General features: G+C 36.5%; 1 protein-coding gene across 2 annotated transcripts; it reads right to left on the reverse strand.

Moving 5' to 3' along the window:
* Window positions 1-1,139: 1,139 nt before the first annotated feature.
* Window positions 1,140-25,562, reverse strand: LOC113093184 (synaptic vesicular amine transporter-like). 2 transcript variants are annotated; one of them, XM_026259046.1, is made up of 16 exons: window positions 25,462-25,562; window positions 25,101-25,275; window positions 23,645-23,981; window positions 23,063-23,121; window positions 22,784-22,867; window positions 22,418-22,510; window positions 21,665-21,754; window positions 12,745-12,788; window positions 9,906-9,966; window positions 9,360-9,455; window positions 8,139-8,217; window positions 7,204-7,255; window positions 6,736-6,799; window positions 4,118-4,237; window positions 3,869-4,002; window positions 2,661-2,765 (listed from the first exon to the last, which is right to left on the reverse strand). In XM_026259046.1, exons 2-16 carry the CDS (start codon window positions 25,231-25,233, stop codon window positions 2,661-2,663), a joined length of 1,551 nt encoding a protein of 516 aa, XP_026114831.1. In that variant the 5' UTR covers window positions 25,234-25,275; window positions 25,462-25,562. The 2 variants fall into 2 exon arrangements, with proteins under 2 accessions (XP_026114830.1, XP_026114831.1); XM_026259045.1 differs by lacking the exon at window positions 25,462-25,562 and having other exon boundaries at window positions 1,140-2,765; window positions 25,101-25,233.
* Between the last annotated feature and the right edge of the window lie 605 nt (window positions 25,563-26,167).

A 26,167-nucleotide genomic window follows, 5' to 3' on the forward strand; every position in this document is an offset into this window, starting at 1 on the left:
TAAAACCAGCAGCTCAACCTCCTAGTTGATATAGTGTAAACACAAACAAGATATACCAGTCTGAAGGCACACACTGACGTTGGCACATACACAAATTTCAGAAAAAAAAAAAACAATTTGAAAATAAATGACATAATACTCTTCTTAACCCTTACTGGGTAAACAGGTTAAAAATGACATTGCGGTTAAAGGACACTGCTGCAACACAAAACATTGGCAGCACATTTACCAATCTGATTAAACCTGCGTAGACACCTTATAGTTGTGTTTGCGTTTAAAAATCTGATCTTGTTTTAGATCATAGTGGAATCGACCTGTGTAGCGTCAATGGCAAACTTTGTCTGCTGACTCACTTGCATTTGTTCTGTCCAGAACTGCAGTTGTAATGATAGCAGATTGGGATCAGCGCACATCATCACATCTAATACAAACATCCTCCGGTTGTGCAGATGCTTAAAGGAACACTCCAATTTTTTTGACAATAGGCTTATTTTCCAACTCCCCTAGAGTTAAACAGTTGAGTTTTACCATTTTCTAATCCATTCAGCGGATCTCTGGGTCTGGTGGTAGCACTTTTATCTTAGCTTAGCATAGATAATTGTATCTGATTAGAGTCATTAGACCATTAGCATCTTGCTCAAAAATGACCAAAGCGCTTTTATAGTTCTCCTATTTAATACTTGACACTTCTGTAGTTACATCATTTACTAAGTCCGACGGAAAATGAAAAGTTGCGTTTTTCTAGGCTGATATGGATAGGAACTATAATCTCGCTGCGTAATAATCAAGGAACTTTGCTGCCATACCATGGGTGCAGCAGGCACATTGATATTACGCAGTGCCTGAAAATAGTCCCCAGCTAGTTTGGGACTATTTTCAGGCACTGAATAATATTCTTGCGCCTGTCGTACCCATGGTATGTCAGCAAAGTTCCTTGATGCTATCGAGATGCTAATGGTCTAATCAGATTCAATGATCTATGCTAAGCTAAGCTAAAAGTGCTACCACCAGACCCGGAGATCGGCTGAATGGATTCGAATGGATTCGAAAACTGTAAAAACTCAACTGTTTAACTCTAGGAGGGATGGAAGGATTACCTCCAAAACCAAATAGTTCAACCCATAAGAAAAAGCCCGATATTATCTAATTGATAAACAAAAGATGGGAATTAGACATGTTTTTAATATTAGATTAAGCTGTCAATTAGCATATGACGAATAGGGTCCATGAAACAATAAGACTGTTTCTGAATTAAAGTACACTAAAAAGTGTTTGCAGCAGGTTGTCTGATTTTAAGGCATAGAATGTGTATTAATTTAATAATAAATAATAAATAAAAAAGACCATTGACCCTGCACAGACACCTGTATTGACTAAGCTCATTGCCTCAGACAAATAATTAAACTCAATAAATATTTATATTCTTCATAAAACCCCAGTATATTTTATATATATGGCTTTAAGGAGCTTAATGTAAGGCCATGTTTAATTTAACAGCCAATTCAGTTCTTAAAAAGATTAATAACACAAAAGGAAAATCAAATATGGGAAAGAGCAGTATTGAGGCATTCTTTACAAATGAACAGAATAGCATTTCAGCACATTCAAAAGACTTACTAAAATATATAAATATATATATATATATACTATATACATTTTAAAAGCAAAATATAATTCTAAAGTATCTGGATGCATACAGCAATAATTTACTTTTATTTAACTAAACTGAAACAATTCAAAATGTAGCTGTGGCTCATCTTTGATAATACAGTACATAATTTTTAGCAACATCACGCAAGTCACACAAACAGAACGTGACAGGAGGACTTGTTGACATTCTGCTTGATTACCTGATGCTGTCAGACCTTTTGCTTTTTCAAAAAGCAAAAAAAAAAAAAAAAAACATATTTTGAAAAGCTTGGGACCTACACTCCAATGCAAGGTAACATTAAAATCTACTCTCAAAAGCCTAAATTAAAACAACAGCAATGGAATCAATTAATGTACCAGATTTAAAGAAATCGATCCCAAATGTAAAAATTAAAGTTTTAATTTGCCTAAAATGTTCTTCAGCTGTTCAGCAGTTTGAACTGATTATGATACCAATAGCAACATTTTAAGGCCCATTTCAAGGTGTGATATAATCCATTTAACTGACTCGATTCCACCTTCACTGACGTTTACGCCTATGCAAAGACTTCAACAGGACTGATAGATACATATATGAAGACCATACTTTCCTACCACCACAGACAAACAATAAATATCCAATACATATCTGTCCGTTACGTCACACTGAATGAATCTTTTCAACTAACCTGTCTGACTTTTGAAAGAGAAAATATGAATAGTGTCATGCTGAATAAAATTGTAGTTAAGGGTTTATCTTTTATCCTCTCTCAAATCCTACATTTTAAATCACACACAAGTGTTATCCATATTGATAAGGCTGTTGGTTAGATATTTCACCTCTCCCACATTGAGAACAAATGGCAACAAGAACAACTTTGGTTTGCTTCAGAAGAACATGACCATCACGACCACAGGACAGTGCGGGACAGATAAGGGACATTCTCACAAGTTAGCATTGTGGTTTTCCTCTTTCATACAACAAAATAGATACTCTGGGTGACATACATGGCCGAGGGCTTGGATGAGGCCTATTCAGGGCTCTCTGGATCAAAATCCTCACCCATTTGGTAGCTGGAGCCCTGGGTGGAGTAGGAACGGGTCTTCATTGAACAGTTAGAGTCCATCAAAATGGCCTGAGAAAGACAGAGATAAGAAACCATCATTGGTGAACAGGACACCTCACAGTTTATGCTGTTACATTTATCTATCACATACAAACCACATCAAAGCAAAAATACTGTGTGTTTACATAGACAAAGCATATATGTATTTACACAAGAATTAAGTATGCAGAGAACAACCTCAGTAGACTTGTAGTTATGAGGGACCAAAAGTGACAGATAAAAATAACACAAAGGAATACATTTTTTAACTAAAATAAGGAGTAAAGTGTTGAAAAAGAGGGATAAATTTGCATAACCTCACTGTCTTCATCAGCAATATGAATTCACACCCGATATGATCATATGTGACATCATCAACTGTGGGAGGAGCTGATCTCTTTGGCCATACATCACTGATAGTCAGAGATGGTGGATTTATTGCACTGTGATTGAATGAGGCTTTGATAGAGAGTGTATAAACACAGAGGCATACAGATCTGGCTTGTGGGCATGTGCACATTAGTGTAGTGCTCCTCTTGAGAAAGAAAGACCATGATGCTTGGCTTTGATCACGCAGCATTTGAGGGCAAACGCACGAGTCTGTTCAGATCAACATCACTCTTTGATCTTAGCTTGAGGGCATCCTACGCAGTTTTTATTTGTATCTATTATGTAACATTAATTCTTATTGCGGTCATATTCTATCATGTCAGTGACTTGAAGTTAGAGATGAAATCAAAAGGAAAGCTTGTGTGAATGGCAGGTGAAGAGTGAACATATGGTTACCGGTACTACTGGAATAATAACAATGAATCAGGATATGTCCATATTTTTGGCATCAAAGTGCAAAAATCACAAATACAAACTGTCCATGTTGAAGGCAACATGAAATCAAAATGGACACTTGTTTACTGGTCTTTTTGTAAATTCTTTGTCCCTACAATTATTCTCATTAAATATCCTGTTTTATGTGGAAATTGTCACATCTTGGGAGTAAAACGGATTTCAAATGAGAATTGTAAATATATGCTAAAGAGCTGTAAAACAGCTGTAATATTTGTGTTAGAAAGTGAGTAGATTGGAATGAATTTAATGGATGTTGAATTGATGGATGACATATTGTGGGGTCTGACCATCTTTTCCTCGTTGGCAGGAGGATTTCGCAGAAGGAAACAGAGAGGAGCAAACAGGATGTCTATTACACCAATGATGGTCATGAGCCAGGGAAAGCCGATGCTCCGTGCAATCGCCCCGCCTGCTGATGGACCTACACAACACACACACGAGTCTTTAATGCTGTTAACAATACTTTCCTCTAAAAACTTTTAAAGTAGAAATTCAAATTAATTCATGAAAATGAATATCAGATTTGGAAACATTACCTATTGCAAAGCCCATGCAGAAGGCAACATCAGCAATGGCATACACACTACCGTACACAGATACATGCCTCAGATCTACCAGGTAACCCATGATAGGCATCATAGAGGAGTCCACCATACCTGCAGACAACAAAATACGGACTATTTCATAAAGTGGGTCTAATGCCATTAGTGAAATGCTCATATTTTGCATTTTCTAATACACATTTCATTACACATTCTACAGTATTATAATCATAAAAATGTAGCTTGTTTACTTTCATTCTAATTTTTTTTTATTATACACATTTTAAAAGAGTACCATCTCTACAGTAAGTATGCTATATTAAGTAATTTACATTACAGTAAGTAAGTTACACTGAATTGAACCTATTTTATGTCTGTTGAAAATTAAATATTTTGAACTGAACCGAATCAACACTGAACTGATCGGAGCTGATTCATGAGTTCTGCACATCAGTTATTTGTCAAATGTATCACATTCTTGTTATAGGAATCATGTCCAAAATTATACCCTGCAAGAGCGGGAAAATTCAGACCACATGCTTGATAAGATAACATATGATTTATGATACCCTGAGCAAAGACAATATCTAATTGGTCAAGACAACCTTTGAGGTGTGGCCAAAAGGCCAGTTTAAATGCTCAGGACACCATCAAATTTGGCTTTTAGCGTTTGCTTATCAGCTGCTGCTTTTAATCATCACTGTTAGCTGTTCTTTGAGCGCAGTTCCAGCGTGCGTCGGCCTGCATGCCTGCTGCTAATTGGCCACGATGAGAAGAAACACCACCTAGTCTTGTCAAACTTTACTTCTGTTCTTTTACTTTAGTTTCTTTTCTTTTCCATTGAGAGTTTCGTGTTCTGAGTTAAGTATTGTAACGCTGTGTCTCCGAGTCTGACTTCGAGTGTCCATTTAACTTCAGCCAGCCCACACAACTCTGCGTCTTCAGCCAACGCCCAACCACGGGCTTCCCAAGACGTCACTTCAGCGACTACTGAACTTCCAGCCAATCAGCAACCTTGGTAAACCCCCTTTCCAACGGCAAAGAAGAGAACCCCCTTTACACCGGCAACGCAAATAACCTCTAGACTCTGCTCTGTACTGTGTATCTAATATAATTTTAAACTCATTGAGGAACTCAATGCGAGGGTTAATTAAGTGATTGATGGCTGTTCATGTCTATGCAATTTCACGTATTGCTGTAAACTTGGGATTCCATATTTCCATTCTCTTAAACTCATCCATTCCTAACCTTCAATCTTCCTGCAACTTGTGTGAATGTGTGAGTGCATGTGCTTATTGTTAGATTAGTTTATATGTCTTAAGATTTATCTAATAAAGCCTTATTCATATTGAAAAGAGAAGTATCTTGTGTTTTCTGCCAATGTCTTAAACTACCGATCTTGTTACGGTGCTAAATAAGTGTTTTCACTGTAGTTTGCATATTAATATGCAGTGCAGATTTGATGTTAAACGGCTCATTCAATTAATCGCTGGCCAACTCAGTGATCAGCTGTGAAACAGTGATTCTGTTCAAATTCCCTTTAAAATCTTAAATGATTCCCTTTGAGCTAAATTGACCTGTTTCCCTTACAGAAATATACGTAAAATTACATGTAAGTATACTTGACTTATACTTACAAAAAAGTCTAAATATATTTGAACTATACTTGTGCTCCTAGAATCTGTGTTTTCATTATTATAAGATAGAGGGCTCTAGTACACATCTTCTGTACAGAATTTCCAAAAAAACACAAGTGAAGAAGAAAAAGAAACAACAGATACTAACACATAATATAACATGATCATCTGACATGAAACAGCATTAAAATTGTAATGTTATGGAATAAAATGTCCAGCTTTTTGTTCAAAATGTTATTTCTTTATTTATTTTTTTATTTTTTATTAACTTACCCACATTAAAGTGTTTTAAAAAAGAATGCATAAAGCTAGAATAAAATATTTTTGTTTACAAGCAGATACCCTGTTATTTCTTTTGATGTTTTGTATTTTCAGATATTCATGTAACAAAATATATACAAATTCAAACCTAAATAGGGACATACTAGTATACTTAAATTATGATATAAAGTTCACCTAATGAAAACATATGAGTACACTTGCAGTATAAAACTACTAAACTAGTAGTTTACTGAGACTATACTTCAAAGTGTACAAAGTATTTAATTAGTAAACTATCAGTATAACTATTAGTTCACTTTTAGTATACTTGCAGTACAAACTACAAACATAGAGGTAAACTAGTTGTGCACTCAAAGTTTGCTGTTATACTTAAAGTATACTTAAAAGTATACTTTTATATACTAGAAAGTGGGTCAATTTAGTCCCAAGGAGTATTGAAGCAGTACACTTACAAGTATACTCCTAAAACACTGATATTTGATTACGTGCTACATAAAGTATTTAAAAATATACTTTACTTAAGTATACTTAATAAAATAAACTTGAAGTATACTACTTTTTGGTAAGGGCTACTACAATCTCTTCTGTATGAATTGCAATATAAATACAGGTGATCTGATTTGACATTAACATAGTACAATAGAATTTTAAGAAATTCTGATATAGATTGAGTAAGGAGCAAAGCTCACTCACCTATGGCAAATCCAACTCCAAAGTTTGGAACAATGAGTCCGTATATGTCTTTTGCAAGAGGCACCTGTAGAATAATTAGAAGAGCTCAATACTGGAAGCTGACACATATTTTTTTAACTAACTGAGAACTGAGTACGTGAAAACATCAAATACAGTCAACATTCTGTAGAACAGAACACTTTTCATAACCTTTTTAACCCTGATGATTTTTCCATAATCAAAATTCCAAATGTGTACTTGACTCTCATCTGAACTTGTTTTCCAGTCTAATCTGATAAGCATAAGAGAACAGACTGTCTTCCTGCTTAGTGGGATATGTCCAGGGGAAAGAGAGCCAGAGCTCTCACTTCAAAATAAACTTTCTTTCCAGCCCTCAACCACACCAGTGGGCAATAAAACATAAGCTGCTGAAATATTCACAGGTGTGGTGTGTTCTCTGAGAGAAGTTAATTGTCTAAAAGAACTTACACAGAGAATGCTGATTCCAACCAGAAGCATCCCTATAAGTGAGCACAGCCATCTATACAGAGAGATAGAGAGAGAGAGAGAGAGAGAGAGAGAGAGAGAGAGAGAGAGAGAGAGAGAGAGAGAGAGAGATGAAGCCAACAAATTTCTGCTGTTCTGAACCAGAGGTTGACTGGGGACTAAGACATTTAGTAACAAACCTTGGGTCACAAAGCTCACAACAACAGCACCAGTCCTAATAGAGATGCATACATTTCATTAAATGTCACAGTGCACATCTACAGGCCCTGCTGTGTTTTTCCACTGACAATTCAAATGTTTTGCCAGACATGCCTGTCTTTTCTTAGAAACCAAGGCTCGACATTAATGCTTGTGGATTTTGAGAAGGGGCAACTGAAAAAGAATTTTCAATTTTTCGGACAAGTTACCTGATTAAAATGTCAATAACCAACAGTGACTAGGGCAGCACTAAAACTTTGCCATAACAGGAATAAATTAATCTTTAAAATATTTTAAAGTGGTGTTTTTTTAACAACATTCTATCTATCTATCTATCTATCTATCTATCTATCTATCTAATTACATGTAAAAATTTTAATGAAAACAAACAAAATACTGTAAGAAATAATTATGGCCAATAATATTCTCCCAGTGGCCATTGGCAGGTGTGACAGATTTAATTTTGGACCCTGCAGACATAACATATTCTGATAAAGGGAATTATGTCTATGCCATTTTATAAGAGTGTAATGTAAGTAGTAAGTGTATAGTATAAATAAACAAATAAACAGCACGCTGAGACTGAAAAATACAATTACAAAACCCGGCAACAGAAACTCATTTAGTACTCTTTCAAAACAGAGGAAACTGATAGCAAAGCGGAGGAAGATAAGGCAAGAGAAGTAGGGAAAAAAAACACATTAATTTCCCTCTCCTACCTTCCCATTTTGTGAGCCAAAACAGCAAAGATGTTGGTCCCTATTAGATATGAGATGCTGGCTGGCAGGAACGCAACCCCTAAAAGGAGAAAGGAGAGAGAGAGGAGAGCTCAGATAAGAAGACACAATATCAGTTTGATCTCAAAGCTGCTGTTTGTCTCACAGATGCGGTTATGAAGCTGCTTCTCTCATTCTCCCGCTCCTTCTCTTTCATTAGCTCTCTTGCTTTCCTTTGCCTGCCAATAACACCTCAATATCCTGCCAGACCAAAGACACTCCCTTTCCTATCCTCACTCTCCCCGTTTCTCTGCTTTCCTTTCTTTCTCTTTCTCTTTATTATCTGTCAAAGCTTTGTAAACAGCAGGAAAACTGTGGAGAAACCCAGAAGACACTAACTGTTTAAATTGTATTTTACAGTCTGAAGGGTGAAGTACACTGTATGGGGAACAAGAACACTAGTGCTTTTAGTGCCATTTTTAAACACAATTCTAAAATGATGTGGAAATAATTATTAAACTATTCTAAAACGATTATTATTATTATTATTATTATTATTATTATTATTATTAGCAAATTGTGTGAATCTGTGGACAGTGTATGTGTCATTTGCTTCCCTCACAAAAAAAAAAAAAAAAAAAAAATAAAAAAAAAATATATATATATATATATATATATATTATATATATATATATATATATATATATATATAAATAAATTAAGAACATTATGACAAAAAAAAATCTAAAATGGTCTTAAAATTTAATTCCCATTATTATAAATAAGCAAATCATCCCGTTCAGGCCCAATCTTGTTATAGTAATTAGCATAAATTAAGTTTAGTAATTAAATTTAGTAATTACATCACAAAAAAAGTTAAATTGAAACTAAAAATATTATTATTAAAATAAATAATATATTATTATTTCAAATATATTTTTTAATTTAATTTTTTTCTTCTTTCACATTTTTTTTCTTTTAATTGCTGTAAAATACGATCTGGACATTCATTATTGGTATTCACTGTTATTAATGTAACATTAATATACTAATAATAAACATAAACATAATTTATGCTTTATTTGCTATTTCTTTCACTTTGTCCATATTTCATTGTAAATGATGACCTATGTTCCATCTTGCCCACGGTAAAAATTTCTCTGGAACAACGGCAATTGAAGAAATGTGTAAGTGTTCACATTAACAAGAAGCACATTCTCCAACCTAGCTGCCATTTCCTGGGACACATTGTCTCCATCATCCAGATGGGCAGAGCTGGCTCCAGCATAGCAATGGCCATGTTAGCAAAACAAATGGAACCTGAAAAAGAAAACGAGGAGGGTAAGTGGATTCATCTTCTGAAAAATTATCTCTTTCTGTCTTTCTTCCCCCCTCCCTCAGAGCCCATTCTTTTCCTTTGTCAGATATAATAAACAGCATTATCTTGCCCCCACACTCAGGCCACTGTAATTGGAGAGGAGGGGAGGAAGAGACAAACACAGATGTGATTCTTGACCACTTCACCCTCTCTCTCTCTCTCTCTCTCTTTCTCACATATACACACACTTGACACTTTCTTATCCTTCTCTGTCACAGAAAGAACACTTAAATGTGTCACACCCCCGAAAGCATGTAGAATTGGTTAAACCATTGGTTTCTTTTTTCACATGTATTCAAAGACATACAGATCTGAATCCATTCTTATAAAAAAGATAGTAAGGTTTGCACAGTAGAACAGTAGGAATAAACTGTTTATTTGTCTGGTCTGACCTGCTGCGATGAGGATGTATGGATCCTTCATGAGGGTAATAATTGATGTTCCTTTTTGGCTCTGGGAAAAAATTTAAACATCAGTTCATTAAAATAAAGTAAACAATTCAGCCTGAACATTAACGCTGCAGTGGAAAAACAACAGCAATGAGGCCCTTGACAGTCCAAAACGTGTCATACTGGATACATGGTGTTGTGCCACAGTAAACAAATCCTGGATACCACAGTTATCCATTTTGTCCTATGGGGAAAATCAAAAGGAATGTTCAGCAGATTTTTGCTATATTTGACGTAGGGGTGCGCGATATATTTTTGGAACGAGGATGATTAAAATGTCTCCACAATCAGCTTTTGAAGACATAATGTAGGGGCAGTTTTACACTCATGGGACACTGCACTTATTCGCAGTACATTATCTGCATGTGCTTTCAAGCCTTGCCGGTCAAACATTTAATTTGTGTGCTGTTCTGACATGCGCTTTTTCTCAGCGTTTTCAATCTCTGAAGAATGTGGGTAACCAAACAGTTGCTGGTTCCCATTGACATTGATAGTTGGGAAAAAAATGAATGAAAGTCACTGGGGACGAGCAACTGTTTGGTTAGCCACATTTGTGAAAATAACCTTTATGTTCAACAGAAGAAAGAAACTCATACAGGTTTAAAACAACTTGAGAGTGAGTAAATGATGACATATTTTTAATTTTTGGGTCAACACATCCTATAATATTATTAAAATAATAAAACAAAGAGAAAAATGACTCACTGCTCTTGACTGAAGAACTTTAATACAGTTGCTTTAATAAGAATCTGTGTATAATGTATTTTTATATTTTGTTCATTCAATTTCTTGAATGATCTTAAATACACCTACGTTACCTGAAATATAAAGCACAATATTTTTTTTTTTTTACATATATATGGGATAAAATAAGACATTTATTTATTTACATATTCGATGTGGGATTTGATCACATTCGATTAACAATCCTGGCCTCACTCAAGTCAGTTGGGTTTTTCTAAATGGATGTACATTAGGGCATATAATTTTATTTGAAAACAATCTTGACCTAGTCAATATGAAGTTAGTGACACACTACAGTTTTAAAATATGAAATTCTAGTTATGATATTTCTTGTGTGTTGGAAGAAATACCCATAGTGATGCTATCTTTCAGATGATTTTTTTTTTTTTTTTTTTTGAGGAGTTACCATACAAAGACTGCCAATTACCCCTCTGGTTAACTCAGCACTTCTTTACTCCACTTCACTGCACATACTTCTCTGTGGACATGTCATCCCACTCAAAACACCCCATCACATTCAGTTGTACTGCCCTAACCAGGTTAATTAATTCTGTGAATACTCACAGCCCCCAAACAATTAGTTGTGACTCACTGCTATTCTTTCCCATAATCCTGTTGGATATTGTAACTCAAGGGGTTTTCTAAATGAAAGAGCTACTGTATCTGAGCCTAGTTATAACCTGATGTCCAAGCATTATTGATCTGGTAGATTACTGATTTAAAATGACAGGTCCACCACCTTCTGTTCTTAACTGTGGTATGATGACAAAAGAAACTGACCTTTTAATCGATGCCACTCAGATCTGTTGAAAATATAATCTTTATGTCACATACTTGATCATGTAAGAGCTTTACTTAGTCAGTGTTTTTTTTTTGCGATCTTAAATTGTTAAGATCACTTGTCTTAAATACTCTTTCAGATCACTAACTGACAATATGCAAAAATAAAAGGTTCCAAAAGGTTTTTTTTGTTGTTGTTGTTGTTTTTTTTTTTTTGCAGTTGTGCAACAGAAGAACAATTTTTGGTTTCCCAAATAACCTTTTCTTAGTGTGAGAAGAACAATCAATTTCAAATCTGATTTTTATTACAATAAAAAGGTTCCATGGATGTTAAAAGCTTTTCCATAAATTCCAATAAAGAACTTTTATTTTTAAGAGCATAGCAATATTTCCCATTAGATTTCTTTTTAAGTTTATTTATTTGCTGGAAAACATAACCCACTCTTAGTGCTTCATTCCACTTGAAAGATGACAAAATCCTACAGATCGCCTAAACACAAGTAGCCACATAAACACACACACTGTCTGTAGGGGCACTTGGGGTCTCCATAATAACTGATACCATCAACCCCATTGATCAAAGTCAGACATGCTTTGATTGGATCGGCCACTCCACTGTACATTTCCTATTACTGTGACGCAAACCAAAGCATTATTCCAAATACACTGTCCATCTACACACATTGCTATCAACATTCACTACAATCTACACATGTACTGTAATCCATTTAACATATTTTCAATCCCATTTTGTTTAAAAGTACCCAGTGCAAGAGACCCAAACTCATTTTGCAAATCATTCTAGTCCTGTTACTGATAAGACTAGACCAATCATAGTACGAAAGACAGGTCATCCCCAAAGCTTCTTCTCCCAGTCTCTGCCCACAAGAGGAATACTTAATAAAGATTCAATATCATGTTGAGCTTGTTGAAGCCACATCTTCTCATTAAGGTACAATTACAAAATTGCACAAATGAGCCCAAATCATTATTAATAGGCTGTGCAAATCTATTGATAGATCATAGTAAGCTTCTTGCTCAGGATTTTAGCCAAAACAATTTACATTTTAAGTCCCAAATACCATTGTAAATAACAGTGTAGCTATAAAACCCAAGTATTCACACCTACACATGCTTGCACAAAAGCTTTCAAACGCAGGGCTTGACCTTTAGGTGAGTGTTTACCTAATGCTATACAGTACATCACTTTTAGATCAGTTAGATCAAATTAAATCAGGAAAGAAGGGACTGTACTCACCTCTGGATCAACTTTAGAAGGCTGAAGCACAAATAGCTGCAGAGCTGTTCATGAAAACGAGAAAAAAACAAACGCATCAGATATAAAGCCAACATTTTTCAGCATAAGAAATTCAGTTATAATGAGTTTCTGTCACCAGCATCCACATTTCTATCACAATAACATGATGCTTTACTACTTAAGCTATCATTCTCATTGTTTCGATTGGAAAATAGGCTAGTGACAATGCCCCTGAATTTTCGAGATACCCCTACCGGAGGTAGAACTAAACCCAACAATGTTTTTCCTCATCTCTAAGGTCTCCCATATATGAAATGGATTCTTGGCTAAAAATATTTTACTGCTAAGATTGTTAAATTAACAGATATTGTTATACACCACAAAACCAATAAAGGACTAAAATATAGCCTGTCCGTATGGGAGTTAAGGCATATAAACTAATGCAGATCAATCACACAAGCTCTGAGAGCTTTGAAACTTGACATGTTTGTAGTCAGGAAGTTGATTTAACTACTAGAAAAGACTGGATGTGAATATCTTGATGTATGGAATAAATAGACACATGTAAACACATATCTAAAATAAGCGGACATGCACAAATTTAATATCTATGCAGAATGTTTTCATTTACTTTATGCTTGCTTTGCCTGGCATTATCATAGAAACACATATGATGGCTTGTTGGAAAGGTGGGGTTGTGCTGAATCCAGCAATACCAAATATGTAAATATATAATAAAAGAGAAGTGTTCTGTCACTCAATGTATGAGGTGTCCAAAATGAATGAAAATGGAACACTGACATAATTGAGTCCAAACCCATTCATTATCAGTGGTGAGAAGAATGTTGAGAAATTCAAATATAAGAGACATCAAAAAATATTTAATATGGCACCTTGTACTATATGGAAACAAAGATTGAAATCGAAAGATAACACCTTACCATAGCACAAACAGGAGACCAGGAGTTTTAACTTAATGAACTTTTTAATAAAACTATAACTTAACTTCACACAATACAACTTAAATTACTGTCTTAAATAAAACAAATGGCAATCTAACTAAAGAAACAAAAACTCTTTGGGGAAATGAGCCCTGTCTTCTCAGGCTGTTTAGTTTATTTTCTAGCAGCAACCATTTGGAACATCAACTGCTTTTGGGAACCGTTGGAGAAGGGTCTGGCTGCAGACTTGCACTTGCACTCTCAGACACTGCTTCTGCTAGCAAGGCCACTTGAAGTCTTTATTTTTTATTTTGTTCTATTTATTGATAACTTTTTGTTTGAATTTCCCAACATTTTATAACAGTTGCCATGTGGCAAAGACAAGAAAAAATTAACTAAATTACAATGTCAATTGCAATCGCTACTTGCACTCTCCGCTACCTGTGACTTCACTTGCAATCAACACAAATCGTGCATGTTGCCAATGGAGACGAGACGCTGTGGTTGTGATTAAACGATTAAAACTAATTTAGTACTATAACATACAGGGTCCTGCAAGAAAAAGACAAGCACGGACCTTGGCCACAGAACAGCAGAATATGAACGCAATGCACAAAGTCTTTCGTTAAGCGTTTTCCTCCTGTAGAAAAAAACTAACACTTAATATGGCATAATGTATTCAGACACATTAAGTTCAATTAAAAGATCAAATTCGATATATAGTTATTATTCAATGTACTGCAAGTCAAGCAGATGGCTATGATCACAATGTGCAAACTTTGTCCTCCCATACAACATAACGCTTAATGTGGCCTAATAACAGACTAAGATGATAAAGACAATTCAGTAGGCCTAGCCTAGCCTAGCCTATATGTCTTGTTGTTGACTCTAAGTATATACAGACCAGCAAATATGAACGGGCATTATGCATTAAGTGATTTTAAAGGATCAACTCCGTACAGGCAAGCAGACGAGTACAGAACGCAGTGCGTTAAATTGTACATTAAACGTTTTCCTCCTATAGAAAATCATTATAAATAAAACACATAATGTAGGTTAATGGACAAAGACAGTGATATAAACAAGTTGTAGACAGTTTATTCTATATGGAAAAATGCTTAATGTGAAACTTTGCGTGTTTCGTTCATTCTGGGCTCACATGCTTGCCTGTACATATTAGTTATGTATTTTAATAAAGTAGAGAGGCATGAGTTTGGCCTTTCTCATCTATGTCCATTATGCCACATTTTGCGGTATGTGAGGAAAATACTATATACATATTCCTTATATTAATGAACTGTACATTTAATTTGATATTTTAATAGCATCTTAATATATTAAGCCATGTTAAGTGTTTTTTTTTCTATGCTTAGCTAGAGACTTTATGCAAATGTTCATATTCTGGTGTTCTGGCCATGGATTTGCCGATCTTGTCTTTTTCTTGCAGGACCCTGTACGTTATAGTACTAAATAAGTTTTAATAATTTAATCACCACCACAGCGTCTTGTCTCCATTGGCAACATGCACGATTTGTGTTGATTGCAAGTGATGTCACAGGTAGCGGAGAGTTCAAGTAGCAATTGCAAGTGACATTGTAATTTAGTTTCTTTTTTCTTGTCTTCACAACCTGGCTTTATAAAATGTTGGGAAATTCAAACGAAAAGTAATAAAAAAAATAAACAAAATAAAAAATAAAGACTGCAAGTGATGTCACTAGCGGAAGTGCAAATGTCTGAGTGTGCAAGTCTGAGAGTGCAAGTACAAGCCTGCAGCCAGACCCTCTTGAAACATTTTGGGGTCAACCCCCCATGATGTTACAACTGCAACACACCACTCATCCACATTGTCACCAGTGACAAAGTGGGTCATATTTGGACAGTCAGGGCAAGAGCAAAACCCTGTGCAGGTCAAGCCCACAGAAAGACACTGGCATTTGGTGGCATCGGTGCAGTTTCCGTCTGTACAGTAGAGGTGGGTGAGGTCTCTAACTCCTTTAGGTGCTGGTGCCTTCTGGAACATCACAGATTAAATGCAGCCACCTTCTCTGAGCCTCCATCCTCTACCAACTGGGTTCCAGAGAAGAGGTTTGGCCAGGTGGCTGTGACGCCACACTACTGTTTGGTACACGGCTCTCAGCACATGTTGCTGGAAGCCATCTTCTGTTGGGGGTAGATTTGCTGCTGACACCTCAGCTCATCCAGGTTGGTGCTAGGATGCCCATCTTGGTGCCTCTTCTTTGTCTTTCAAGATCTTTGATTGAGTGTTGGTGGTAATATCTATCAAAAACTATAACGACACAGCTGTGACCTTCCTTTCCCATTAAAATTGCGATCTTTTTCCAGACACACTCACCCAGGTCATTGAACGTTTGAAAGGCTGAATCATTGAGCATTTGAAGAAGATCCATGCCATCAATGATATATGCTGATGGTTCTTTTACACTTGGCAGCTGCTGTTGTCTTCTTTATGCTTCCATCATCAAAAAACAAAGAGGGTGGGACAAAATCATGTTTAATCTGAGATACGAGATTTTTATGATTTGGGAGCGGGGAGATACGAGGTTATGCACTCATTGATAAGAATGATACAGACACAGACGTCGCTGCTGCCAGCAGTGTTCATCAAAGTCTGCGGTCATGTCGGGCCTTTTGACAAGAGATAAGGCTTTAAGGGGTAACTAAACCCCTGGTCAGAGCCTGACTCCACCCACTGGCAATATTTGAAAAATGCTGAAAAGTGGGCAGAGCACAGCGGAGATAGAGGGGACAAACCAAGGGCCGGGCTGAGCCGGTGGGGCGTGAACCTGAGACCCTCAGTGACAGATTAATTGACAGCTGCTGTTAGAGTCGCTAAAATGGAGAGTGACTCTAGTGACGCAAGTAGTTTTGCTACAGAGCGTTAATTTGAAGTAGAGGACTTTTCTCCCCCACCTTCACCTGAAGTGGAGGATGTCGAGGTGTCTGAGGACACAGGGCCAGGGCCTGAGCCATATCAATTCAAGCCACTGGCTCAAACTGCGGTCTTAACTCCCGGATTCTGATAGGCATCCGATGATGCTAGCGAAGCAGCCATGCAAGAGAGAATGGGGCCAGTCTCTGAGTAAGGCACTGCGTCACTTTTCAGCGTGAGCTGTGTGGAGCATTACAGCTGTGTGGAGCATTACCGAAGCATTACAGCTATGGATTTTTAACAAAACAAGCCTACTCAAATGTATCTAACCTAACGATTTTCATTCGTTATTGTAAGAAATGAAAAAGAGTTATGCAAAGATAGGCTTACTTGGCGCCAGTAGACAGACCTTTTTTCTCCCATAAATAAAACCTGTTAGCCTACTTGGGGCATTTTACATGCACAGTGCCAACTTTGAGTCAGTAAAATAATAATAAAAACAATAATTTAATGCTGGTATCCAAAACATTTAATTCAATACAAGTAGAATTAGAAATTAGATACATTTTAAAACTTCAATGCACATGTATAATAAGCCTAGTAATAATAACCCTAGTACTATCGATCATAACATACTTCTACAGAGACTGGAAACTGGGTTGGGCTTTCTGGGATGGTACTCAAATGGTTCAGGTCATACTTAGAAGGGAGAGGCTATTATGTGAGTCTATTAGAGCATAAGTCTAAGTGGACGTCCATGACACGTGGAGTGCCACAAGGGTCAATTCTTGCACCGCTCTTGTTTAGCCTGTGTATGCTTCCACTAAGTCAAATAATGAGAAAGAACCAAATTGCCTATCACAGCTATGCTGATGATACCCAGATTTACCTAGCCATATCTCCAAATTACTACAGCCCAATAGGAGGATCTTTGATGACATCTTTGTACGCATACGCGAGTGGTTGTGTGGCAACAAAACAAACAGTATGGCAGGCTGTAAAGACGCAACGAGCACTTTCAAGTGAGTTAAGGCCCGTTCACACCAAGCACGATAACTATAAAGATAACTATAAAGATAACGATATTAGCGTCCACACCAGCGAACGATATTGTCTGTGTATTTGAAGCGGACGCGGCACGTCTGCTGCTTTAAATTCTCGAGCTCATTACAGCAGGATTGATTCTGATTGGTTGGCAATGTTTTATCGTTCATCAGGTGGAAAAATCGTTCTGAAAGTGATTCTAACGATATCGTTTCTTTATCGTTATAGTTATGGTGTGGACTCTGCTATTCTTTAATATTGAGAACGATTTTTAGAACTATATCTTTATCGTTATCTTTATAGTTATCGTGCTTGGTGTGAACGGGCCTTTAGCGGGCAAAATCCTCAATATATAAGCACTTTAACATCTGAAGACCGGAGGAGGTTTGGAGAGAAGCTCAAAATTTGTATTGGTGACAAAATCAAAGCTATTCAAAGCCCATATGAGATCTGGGATGACAAAAAACGTTGGTCCGACTCGCCCGTGTCTTGGCCACGAATCTGCTGGGGAGACATTTATTCTTATTTAATAGAAACCCCTGGACCCTTCACTCATGAAAGATTAAAGGCTTTCAAAAGTCTGAAGGCCTATGATTATTTTGTTTCTTGAAAAGTTGGGCCAGTCTTTTCTGCCAAGCAGAAAGCAGTGATCGTGCTAAAAGCAGAGGTTAGACCTGGCCAAGCAGAGTCACAGCATGATTCGCATCTCCCGTGGGTGATCGCCAAAGAGAACGGCGAAATAATCACTGCTCACTGCGACTGCAAAGACGGGTAAGTCTTCATTGATCAGTGTTCTTATTTACTTATTTATTTACTGAAAATGTAGTGACTGTTGTACCAATTCAATTGTTTTCAGTGTGAGACTTTCAATGGCGTCTGTACTAATGGTGAAAAATTGTATATCACAGCTTACACATTTCTCCTTCTTTCAAATCCAGTCTTGGAGAAACATGCAGTCGTGTAGCAGCTTTAATGTTTAAAGTAGAAGCAGCTGTCAGGATAGGACTTACAAATGCTGCATGTACTAGTGAGGCTTGCAGCAAAGCACAGCTACAGAATGATGTGAGGAACATAGTCTGGGTGCTGTGGATTGCGGTTTGGGACACCTGAATCAGAAAGCGAAAACATATGACTCGGTTGATTTGACTCAGTTTTATTTATTTTTATTCAATCTTCTATAAATACATAGTCACTAAGACTTACCATGAACAAAATGTGCCTCACAAACTCGTTCAGAAGCTGCAGGCTTTCTTCGGAACGTCCAGGTTCAATCGCCTAATTGCACGCAACCATTTCTTTCATTTTTCGCTATCCTTTTCGGAGGGAATTCGAAAAAACTTTTTATCAGGCCCCCAACTAACCGTACAATCGACCACACAGCAAGAGTGAACCATCCTCTTCTCTAAATCCTCCTCCAAACGTGCAAAACAATCAAATTACAGGTATCTAGCGGTGTTTCCTGCCACACGATTCCCATGATGCAACGCGACAAACATAAACAATGACATCACAAAAGATCCGCCTATTGACTCCCTCTGCCAATGCATTGATAAAATTAATAGTTGGATGTGCCAGAGCTTTCTTCAGCTAAACAAGGAAAAAACTGAAGTCATTGCATTTGGAAACAAAGATGAAGTTTTCAAGGTGAATGCATACCTTGACTCTAGGGGTCAAACAACTAAAAATCATGTCAGGAATCTTGGTGTGATTCTGGAGACCGGTCTGAGTTTCAGTAGTCATGTCAAAGCAGTAGCTAAATCAGCATACTATCATCTCAAAAACATTGCAAGAATTAGAGGTTTTGTTTCCAGCCAAGACATGGAGAAACTTGTTCAAGCCTTCATCACCAGAAGGGTGGACTATTGTAATGGGCTCCTCACCGGCCTTCCCAAAAAGACCATTAGACAGCTGCAGCTCATCCAGAACACTGCTGCCAGGATTCTGACTAGAACCAGAAGATCTGAGCATATCACACCAGTCCTCAGGTCCTTACACTGGCTTCCAGTTACATTTAGGATTGATTTTAAAGTACTTTTACTTACGTATATAAGTCACTAAATGACCTAGGACAGAAATATATTGCAGATATGTTCACTGAATATAAGCCTAACAGAGCACTCAGATCACTAGGATCAAGTGAGTTAGAAATACCAAGGGTTCACACAAAACAAGGGGAGTCTGTCTTTAGATACTATGCCACCCGCAGTTGGAATCAGCTTCCAGAAGAGATCAGATGTGCTAAAACACTAGTCACATTTAAATCTAGACTCAAAACTCATCTGTTTAGCTGTGCATTTATTAAATGAGCACTGTGCAATGTCCGAACTGATTGCACTATATTTTCACTTTTTTTTATGTAAAATCATTTTCTAACTGTTTTTAAATTCATTTTAGTTAAGTAGTTTTTTTCATAATTTTAAAAGTTTTAAAATTGCTTGTCTTTATTTTTATTATTTTTCTTCATGATTATTTTACTTTATTTTATGTAAAGCACTTTGAATTACCATTGTGTATGAAATGTGCTATATAAATAAACTTGCCTTGCCTTGCCTAGTAATAAGTAGACATTTAAAATACATCAATAACTGATATCATAGTTTAAAATAGATAAAATCTGAGTTAAGGCTTGCTTTATGTGTTGCTCGATGAGGATTTCTCAATCGTTGCGACTTTAAATCCTGAGGACACAAAATGGCGTGGAAGCTCCTGCCGTGGAGTGAAGAAGAGGTGGCGTTACGAGGATTCGAAGTGTCCAATGGAGTTAAGAGATTTGCTCTCAATCTATTTTCAACACTTTAGATTGTTTACCACGTGGGGTTTGACCAATAGCATTGAATTGTGAAAAAATATGAAATAGACAAAATTTGGACATGCGAGGATTCTGCCTGTCAGTGACGATATTTTAATAAAGGTGTTCCATTCCAATGTTAACCTGATTCAATTGGATCTGTGGTTCATATGAATTGTATAGTATACTGTGCCTTATGAAATGTATTATTAGTAAATGTATCATAAATATAGATCAGCACTTACCTAATTTAAGTTACTTTGCAGTAACCATGAATTTGTCAACATTCTTCTCACCACTGTTAATGTGATTTGGACTTGAGGCTATTTTGTCCAGTGTTCTTTCATTTTGGCCACCTCATACATTGAGTGACAGAACACTTCTCTTTTATTATATATTTACATATTAATAATTTAAGTTGTGTTGTGTGAAGTTAAGTTATAGTTTTATTAAAAAGTTCAAACTCCTGGTCTCCTGTTTGTGCTATGGTAAGGTGTTATCTTTCGATTTCCATATAGTACAAGGTGCCATATTAAATATTTTTTGATGTCTCTTATATTTGAATTTCTCAACATTCTTCTCACCACTGATAATGAATGGGTTTGGACTCAATTATGTCAGTGTTCCATTTTCATTCATTTTGGACACATCATACATTGAGTGACAGAACACTTCTCTTTTATCATATATTTACATATTTGGTATTGCTGGATTCAGCACAACCCCACCTTTCCAACAAGCCATCATATGTGTTTCTATGATAATGCCAGGCAAAGCAAGCACAAAGTAAATGAAAACATTCTGCATAGATATTAAATTTGTGCATGTCCGCTTATTTTAGATATGTGTTTACATGTGTCTATTTATTCCATACAACAAGATATTCACATCCAGTCTTTTCTAGTAGTTAAATCAACTTCCTGACTACAAACATGTCAAGTTTCAAAGCTCTCAGAGCTTGTGTGATTGATCTGCATTAGTTTATATGCCTTAACTCCCATACGGACAGGCTATATTTTAGTCCTTTATTGGTTTTGTGGTGTATAACAATATCTGTTAATTTAACAATCTTAGCAGTAAAATATTTTTAGCCAAGAATCCATTTCATATATGGGAGACCTTAGAGATGAGGAAAAACATTGTTGGGTTTAGTTCTACCTCCGGTAGGGGTATCTCGAAAACTAAAGCACTTTTTGACCATTTGTCACTAGCCTAAAAATGTTGGCAAGCTTAAAGAAGAGAGAATGATGTACTCACCTCCATCAAGCACCGCCAGCACTGCCAGGATAAGGAAAGGAGCCGTCTTACCAACAAACTCATACATGACACTTCCAAACGGAGGGCCAACTGCACAACACACACACACACACAGTATACTGCATAATACGCAAAGACTTGATGCAAGTACTGCACACCAAACTATCTTTACTTTGAAAACTCTTGACGTCGCCAATATACTTCGTATTTACACAGGCCACAAATTCAATACTAATTGCTCTGCAGAACAGTTTACATTCCCAAGGTTACCAAACCACAGTAAAACAATAAAGTGTTCTGCAACAAACCCATTTCAAGTTTGAAACTATCCAGATGAATATAGTTTTAAAGGGTTTATTGATTAACAAGTACAGTATTTACACACTTTAATGATGACAGCAAAACAAAATGTAATCACTTAGGACAAAATATCTATTATCCAGTGGATCAACATTTTTAATGCCTTGCCATTATGAATAAAATAATGGACTATCAGGGATTAAACATCCTGCAACAGTGGTTAAAGCATGACATCATTAACAGGAAGCACCAAGTTCAGGCCCCACTCAGGGCATTTCTTCTGACCACTGATCTTAGGCTTTAAACATGCCACTTAAAGTTACCTGGGAACCTTCAACTCCAAGGCACTTAATGCATAACCCCCCAATGTAATGTTTCTAGGATTCAAGATTTCCAATATACCTGTTTTGCAGATCAAATATTTTTAAGAAATCCTAATTATAAAGTACACACCCAGAACTCCCATGGCTAGTCCTCCCAGGGCAATTCCTATAGCATTTCCTCTTTCCTCATCATCTGTGTAAACACTTGCCAGCATCCCCATACCTGCATCATAACACACAAATATAGTTACAGAGGGTAAAGGTTTTTTTCTTGTCTGTAATATTAGTTTTGTGTGCAGTGTTGTGCAATATAATATTTTTAATTTCTTTAGCATCCATCAGTGACATCACAAAAAATATTTTTATGCTCTTTTTTGGGGTGTACATATTTCTGTGTTCAAGCTCTTTCAACAGACTGAGGTAAATGCGATTCCTCTTGCAGCTTTTGACAGCATGCCTTTGGATTCTAACATTAATATTGCACAAGATCTGTTACCTGCCACAGAAGAACAAGAGGAGCCAACACCTTGTAGAGATCTGGCCAAAAACAGCAACGTATAGCTCGATGAAAACGCAAACACTTCACACAGAGTAAAACAGACAGAAGAAAAAGAATAAGAAGAAATATTTATCATAGAATCAACACAACAGATAGCTTTCAGCTAAATTGCATTGTGTAAATATATGGCATCTTCTCCACCCCTTTCAATCAAGACACTTAGTCATTAGATTAATGTTTAAAAAAAGGGGTTGAAATTACTCTTTATTTACTCACTTATGGTTGACACAAACATGATGCAGAAACCAGCAAACATTGGGATTTGGTATCCTATTCTGCAATTAAGAATAAAAAAATGAATCACATATGCCTCACCTAAGGAACTTAAAACTACCACAAACATTGAATTTACAGTGCTGGCGCCACTCATAAGTAAAATTATGATTTTCTTTTACTATAATAATTATAAGATCATATAAATAATGTTTTTTTTCTTCACATCTTGTGAGTTACACTTTGTGTCTCATTAACAGTGATGCACATTGCTACAAAATATTATAGCTGACCGATCCCAAGATTTTGCCAAGCTCTAGTGGGATCCGTTCAGTGCAGCAGTGATGAATTAAACTGGACAGGACAATAGTGATCATGTAGAGGGGTGACGGCACATGCACGAGTGATCAAACTCCTGCTGATCACTCAACAGTCAGAGACAGAAAGACAATTGCACTGCAATATTCACCTTACTTACACTCCATTTACACTCACTGCATGCACAAAATATCATGCAATTTCATGCTTCTTTTGAGAGAAATGCTAGTTTCTGTACTTTAAACATGTGATTTTGCCTTAACCCACCTGTTGGTTAGGGGCCCTATAAAGGGGTTAGTAATTAGCTGTACTGTTGCTTTAGAGGCAAACAACAGACCCACTTTCACATTCTCATTCAGAAGCTGATCATCTGCTTTGGGGCATTCAGACTTATTTTGAGAGGGCATCACAGAAGTAGGGGCTGGAGTCATTGGGCTAGCCGTGCTCATCTGTGGGCTGAAGCCGGTCAGGCGGGTTGTGTTATCATACAGAGACACGATGGTTTGAAAGGTGCCAGATGGGGACAGAGGAGACATGGACTGATTCCGGACCGACTGAGCAGCCTCATCATCCACTGAGTACAGGTAGCTTGGAATAATAGGCACTACAGAGAGGAAAGAGAAGAGATTATAATAACCATGAGACAGAGACGGTGAATACTTGCGGATTCCACACACACACACTTGAGGTTTCACAGTAAGCAAGTTTTGTTCTACTCTTAAAAGTTTTAGAATCACTGTTTACCAATCATTTTGCAAAAAATAAATTAATCAAAATCATGTTCAAATATTAATCTAGCTGTGTAAGCCCACATTTGACCTTTCTTGCGAACAATAGGTTTCTTAGATGCGTTTGACATTATCATGCGTAAATAACCCATAGGCACACCGTGTGAGATAACCAAGCCTCTTCATTCAACACTTGAGCCAAAGAACGACAGGTTCAGTTCTCGCTTGGTTCCATCTGTATGTACACACAGGCCATATTCATCGTGTGTATTCTTTCCATCTTAATTACCGTGCCGTTTGTTGGCTCGCGGATGTGAGAACAAATAAACAGTTTATAGCGCGCGACACACGGTCATATATATATCCACACAAGGATACGTGTGCTACTTTAATTCAACAGCAGCCACTGGAGCAGCCGACAGTTTAGAGTTTACACGGAGAAACAATCGTTTATGATAGTTAAAGGTATTTTATTCAGAATCCTAGGCGCATTAACCAGATTTGTCATTTTACTTTCAATGCAAACCCCCAAACAAATAAAGTTTTTGAAATACTTTAAATCAAACAATTCATTTAAATTTGTATTGATTTAAAATCGATAATTAAATTAAATAAATATGACATATATGCAAAAAAACTAAAACTAAAAAAATTCCTATGATAATTTCGTTTATTCGAAAAGACACGCCCTATTACGTGCAGTATAACATTAGCATAACTGTTAGTGATACATTTTCATAATACATAGTACATAATGCAAAATATATCAAATTGATATAGCCTATGAAAATATAGGCTATGAATATATTAAATGTTAAGTTTTGTGAATGTAACAGATATTTTATATTATGACAGCATAATATAGGATAATGTATTACATAAAATGAATCTTATGTAAGCATTGCATGAACAGTTTAACATTGATCGCTGTGAGGGATATGTGTGCATCATATGTGCCTGCACATGTAACAGGTGTGAACAACAGCATCACTTACCGACCACCGTCAACAGCATGTTGTCCAGCAGCAAAGCAATGAAAACGATCAACAGAATCAGCCTCCGAGACTGTCTTTCGTCTCTTAGCCACGTTAATAAACTAAAATCTCTAAGAGCATCAAATAGTCCCATTTTAATAAAATCCAAATGCCAGAGAGCGAGTGAAAAAAGATCCTGCAACAGAAAAAAAGCCTGTCAAAGACTAAAGTAAATGTAAACTTTTATACAATTATAAAGGTATGCATTGAAGCTCTCTGAAAAAAATACACTATCAACAATAGTGATTTTCCCTTTCTTATACTACCTCCCCAATCTAAATATTTTTGATGAAAAAATATTCAGTATGGTTTTAATTCTTACCTTATAAGCACATTTGCATTAAGCTCTGCTGTCAGCTCCCGGGTGAAAGGCACGCTGGACGAGGAGCGTTTTAGTTTCTTGACTGGTGTTTGACGTCACGCTGTTTCAGAGAGAGCTCAGATGGGTGCAACGCTGTGACACGGACGAATGAACCGTCACACAAAAATGAGAAAGGCAGGAGCACCTTATTTGCTGTTTTTAGTTTAATTGTATTAATCTATTTAGAAACTACTTCATTTAAAAACATGTTAAATATAAGTTCTTTATAGGCTATTATTTTCATGTTAATATGATACAAGTCGTATGTGTATGTGATGCGGCTCTTTTAGCCATCTTTACAAGTATAAGGAAGTTATTTGCAGAAGGAAATCTGCAATCACTTTAATTTAACGTTAAACAGAAGCAGCTTGACCAAGTGTTTCAGAGCGTTTTATCAGATGGATGAAATCAGCAGCCTTCTTTCTTCAATTTATTTTACAACAGCGCCACCTTGAGCGAGGTGTAACGTTTATGCATTTGGTAGCTGATTTCATTTGAAGGGTCTTCAAAATCTGGCTGTGTTTTGTATTTGTGTCCAGCTTCTTTTTTTTTTCAAACAGTGCAATTAAAAATGTTAGGTGAAAAAAAGGTTGTATAAGCTAAATCATGAGCTTGTGCTAGACCACATACTTTTTAACGAACATTACTGGAAGCACATTTGTTCTTA

This window comes from Carassius auratus, unplaced genomic scaffold (assembly GCF_003368295.1).
Source record: "Carassius auratus strain Wakin unplaced genomic scaffold, ASM336829v1 scaf_tig00214921, whole genome shotgun sequence".
Classification (NCBI taxonomy): Eukaryota; Metazoa; Chordata; class Actinopteri; order Cypriniformes; family Cyprinidae; genus Carassius; species Carassius auratus.

Coding starts and splice junctions, on each gene's coding strand:
- LOC113093184 (XM_026259045.1), bottom strand. CDS start 25,233: ATGGGACTATTTGATGCTCTTAGAGATTTTAGTTTATTAACGTGGCTA. Junction 22,868..23,062: donor CATGTTTGTGTCAACCATAA/GTGAGTAAATAA, acceptor CTCTGTGTGAAG/TGTTTGCGTTTTCATCGAGC. Junction 12,789..21,664: donor GCTGGCGGTGCTTGATGGAG/GTGAGTACATCA, acceptor TTTCATGAACAG/CTCTGCAGCTATTTGTGCTT.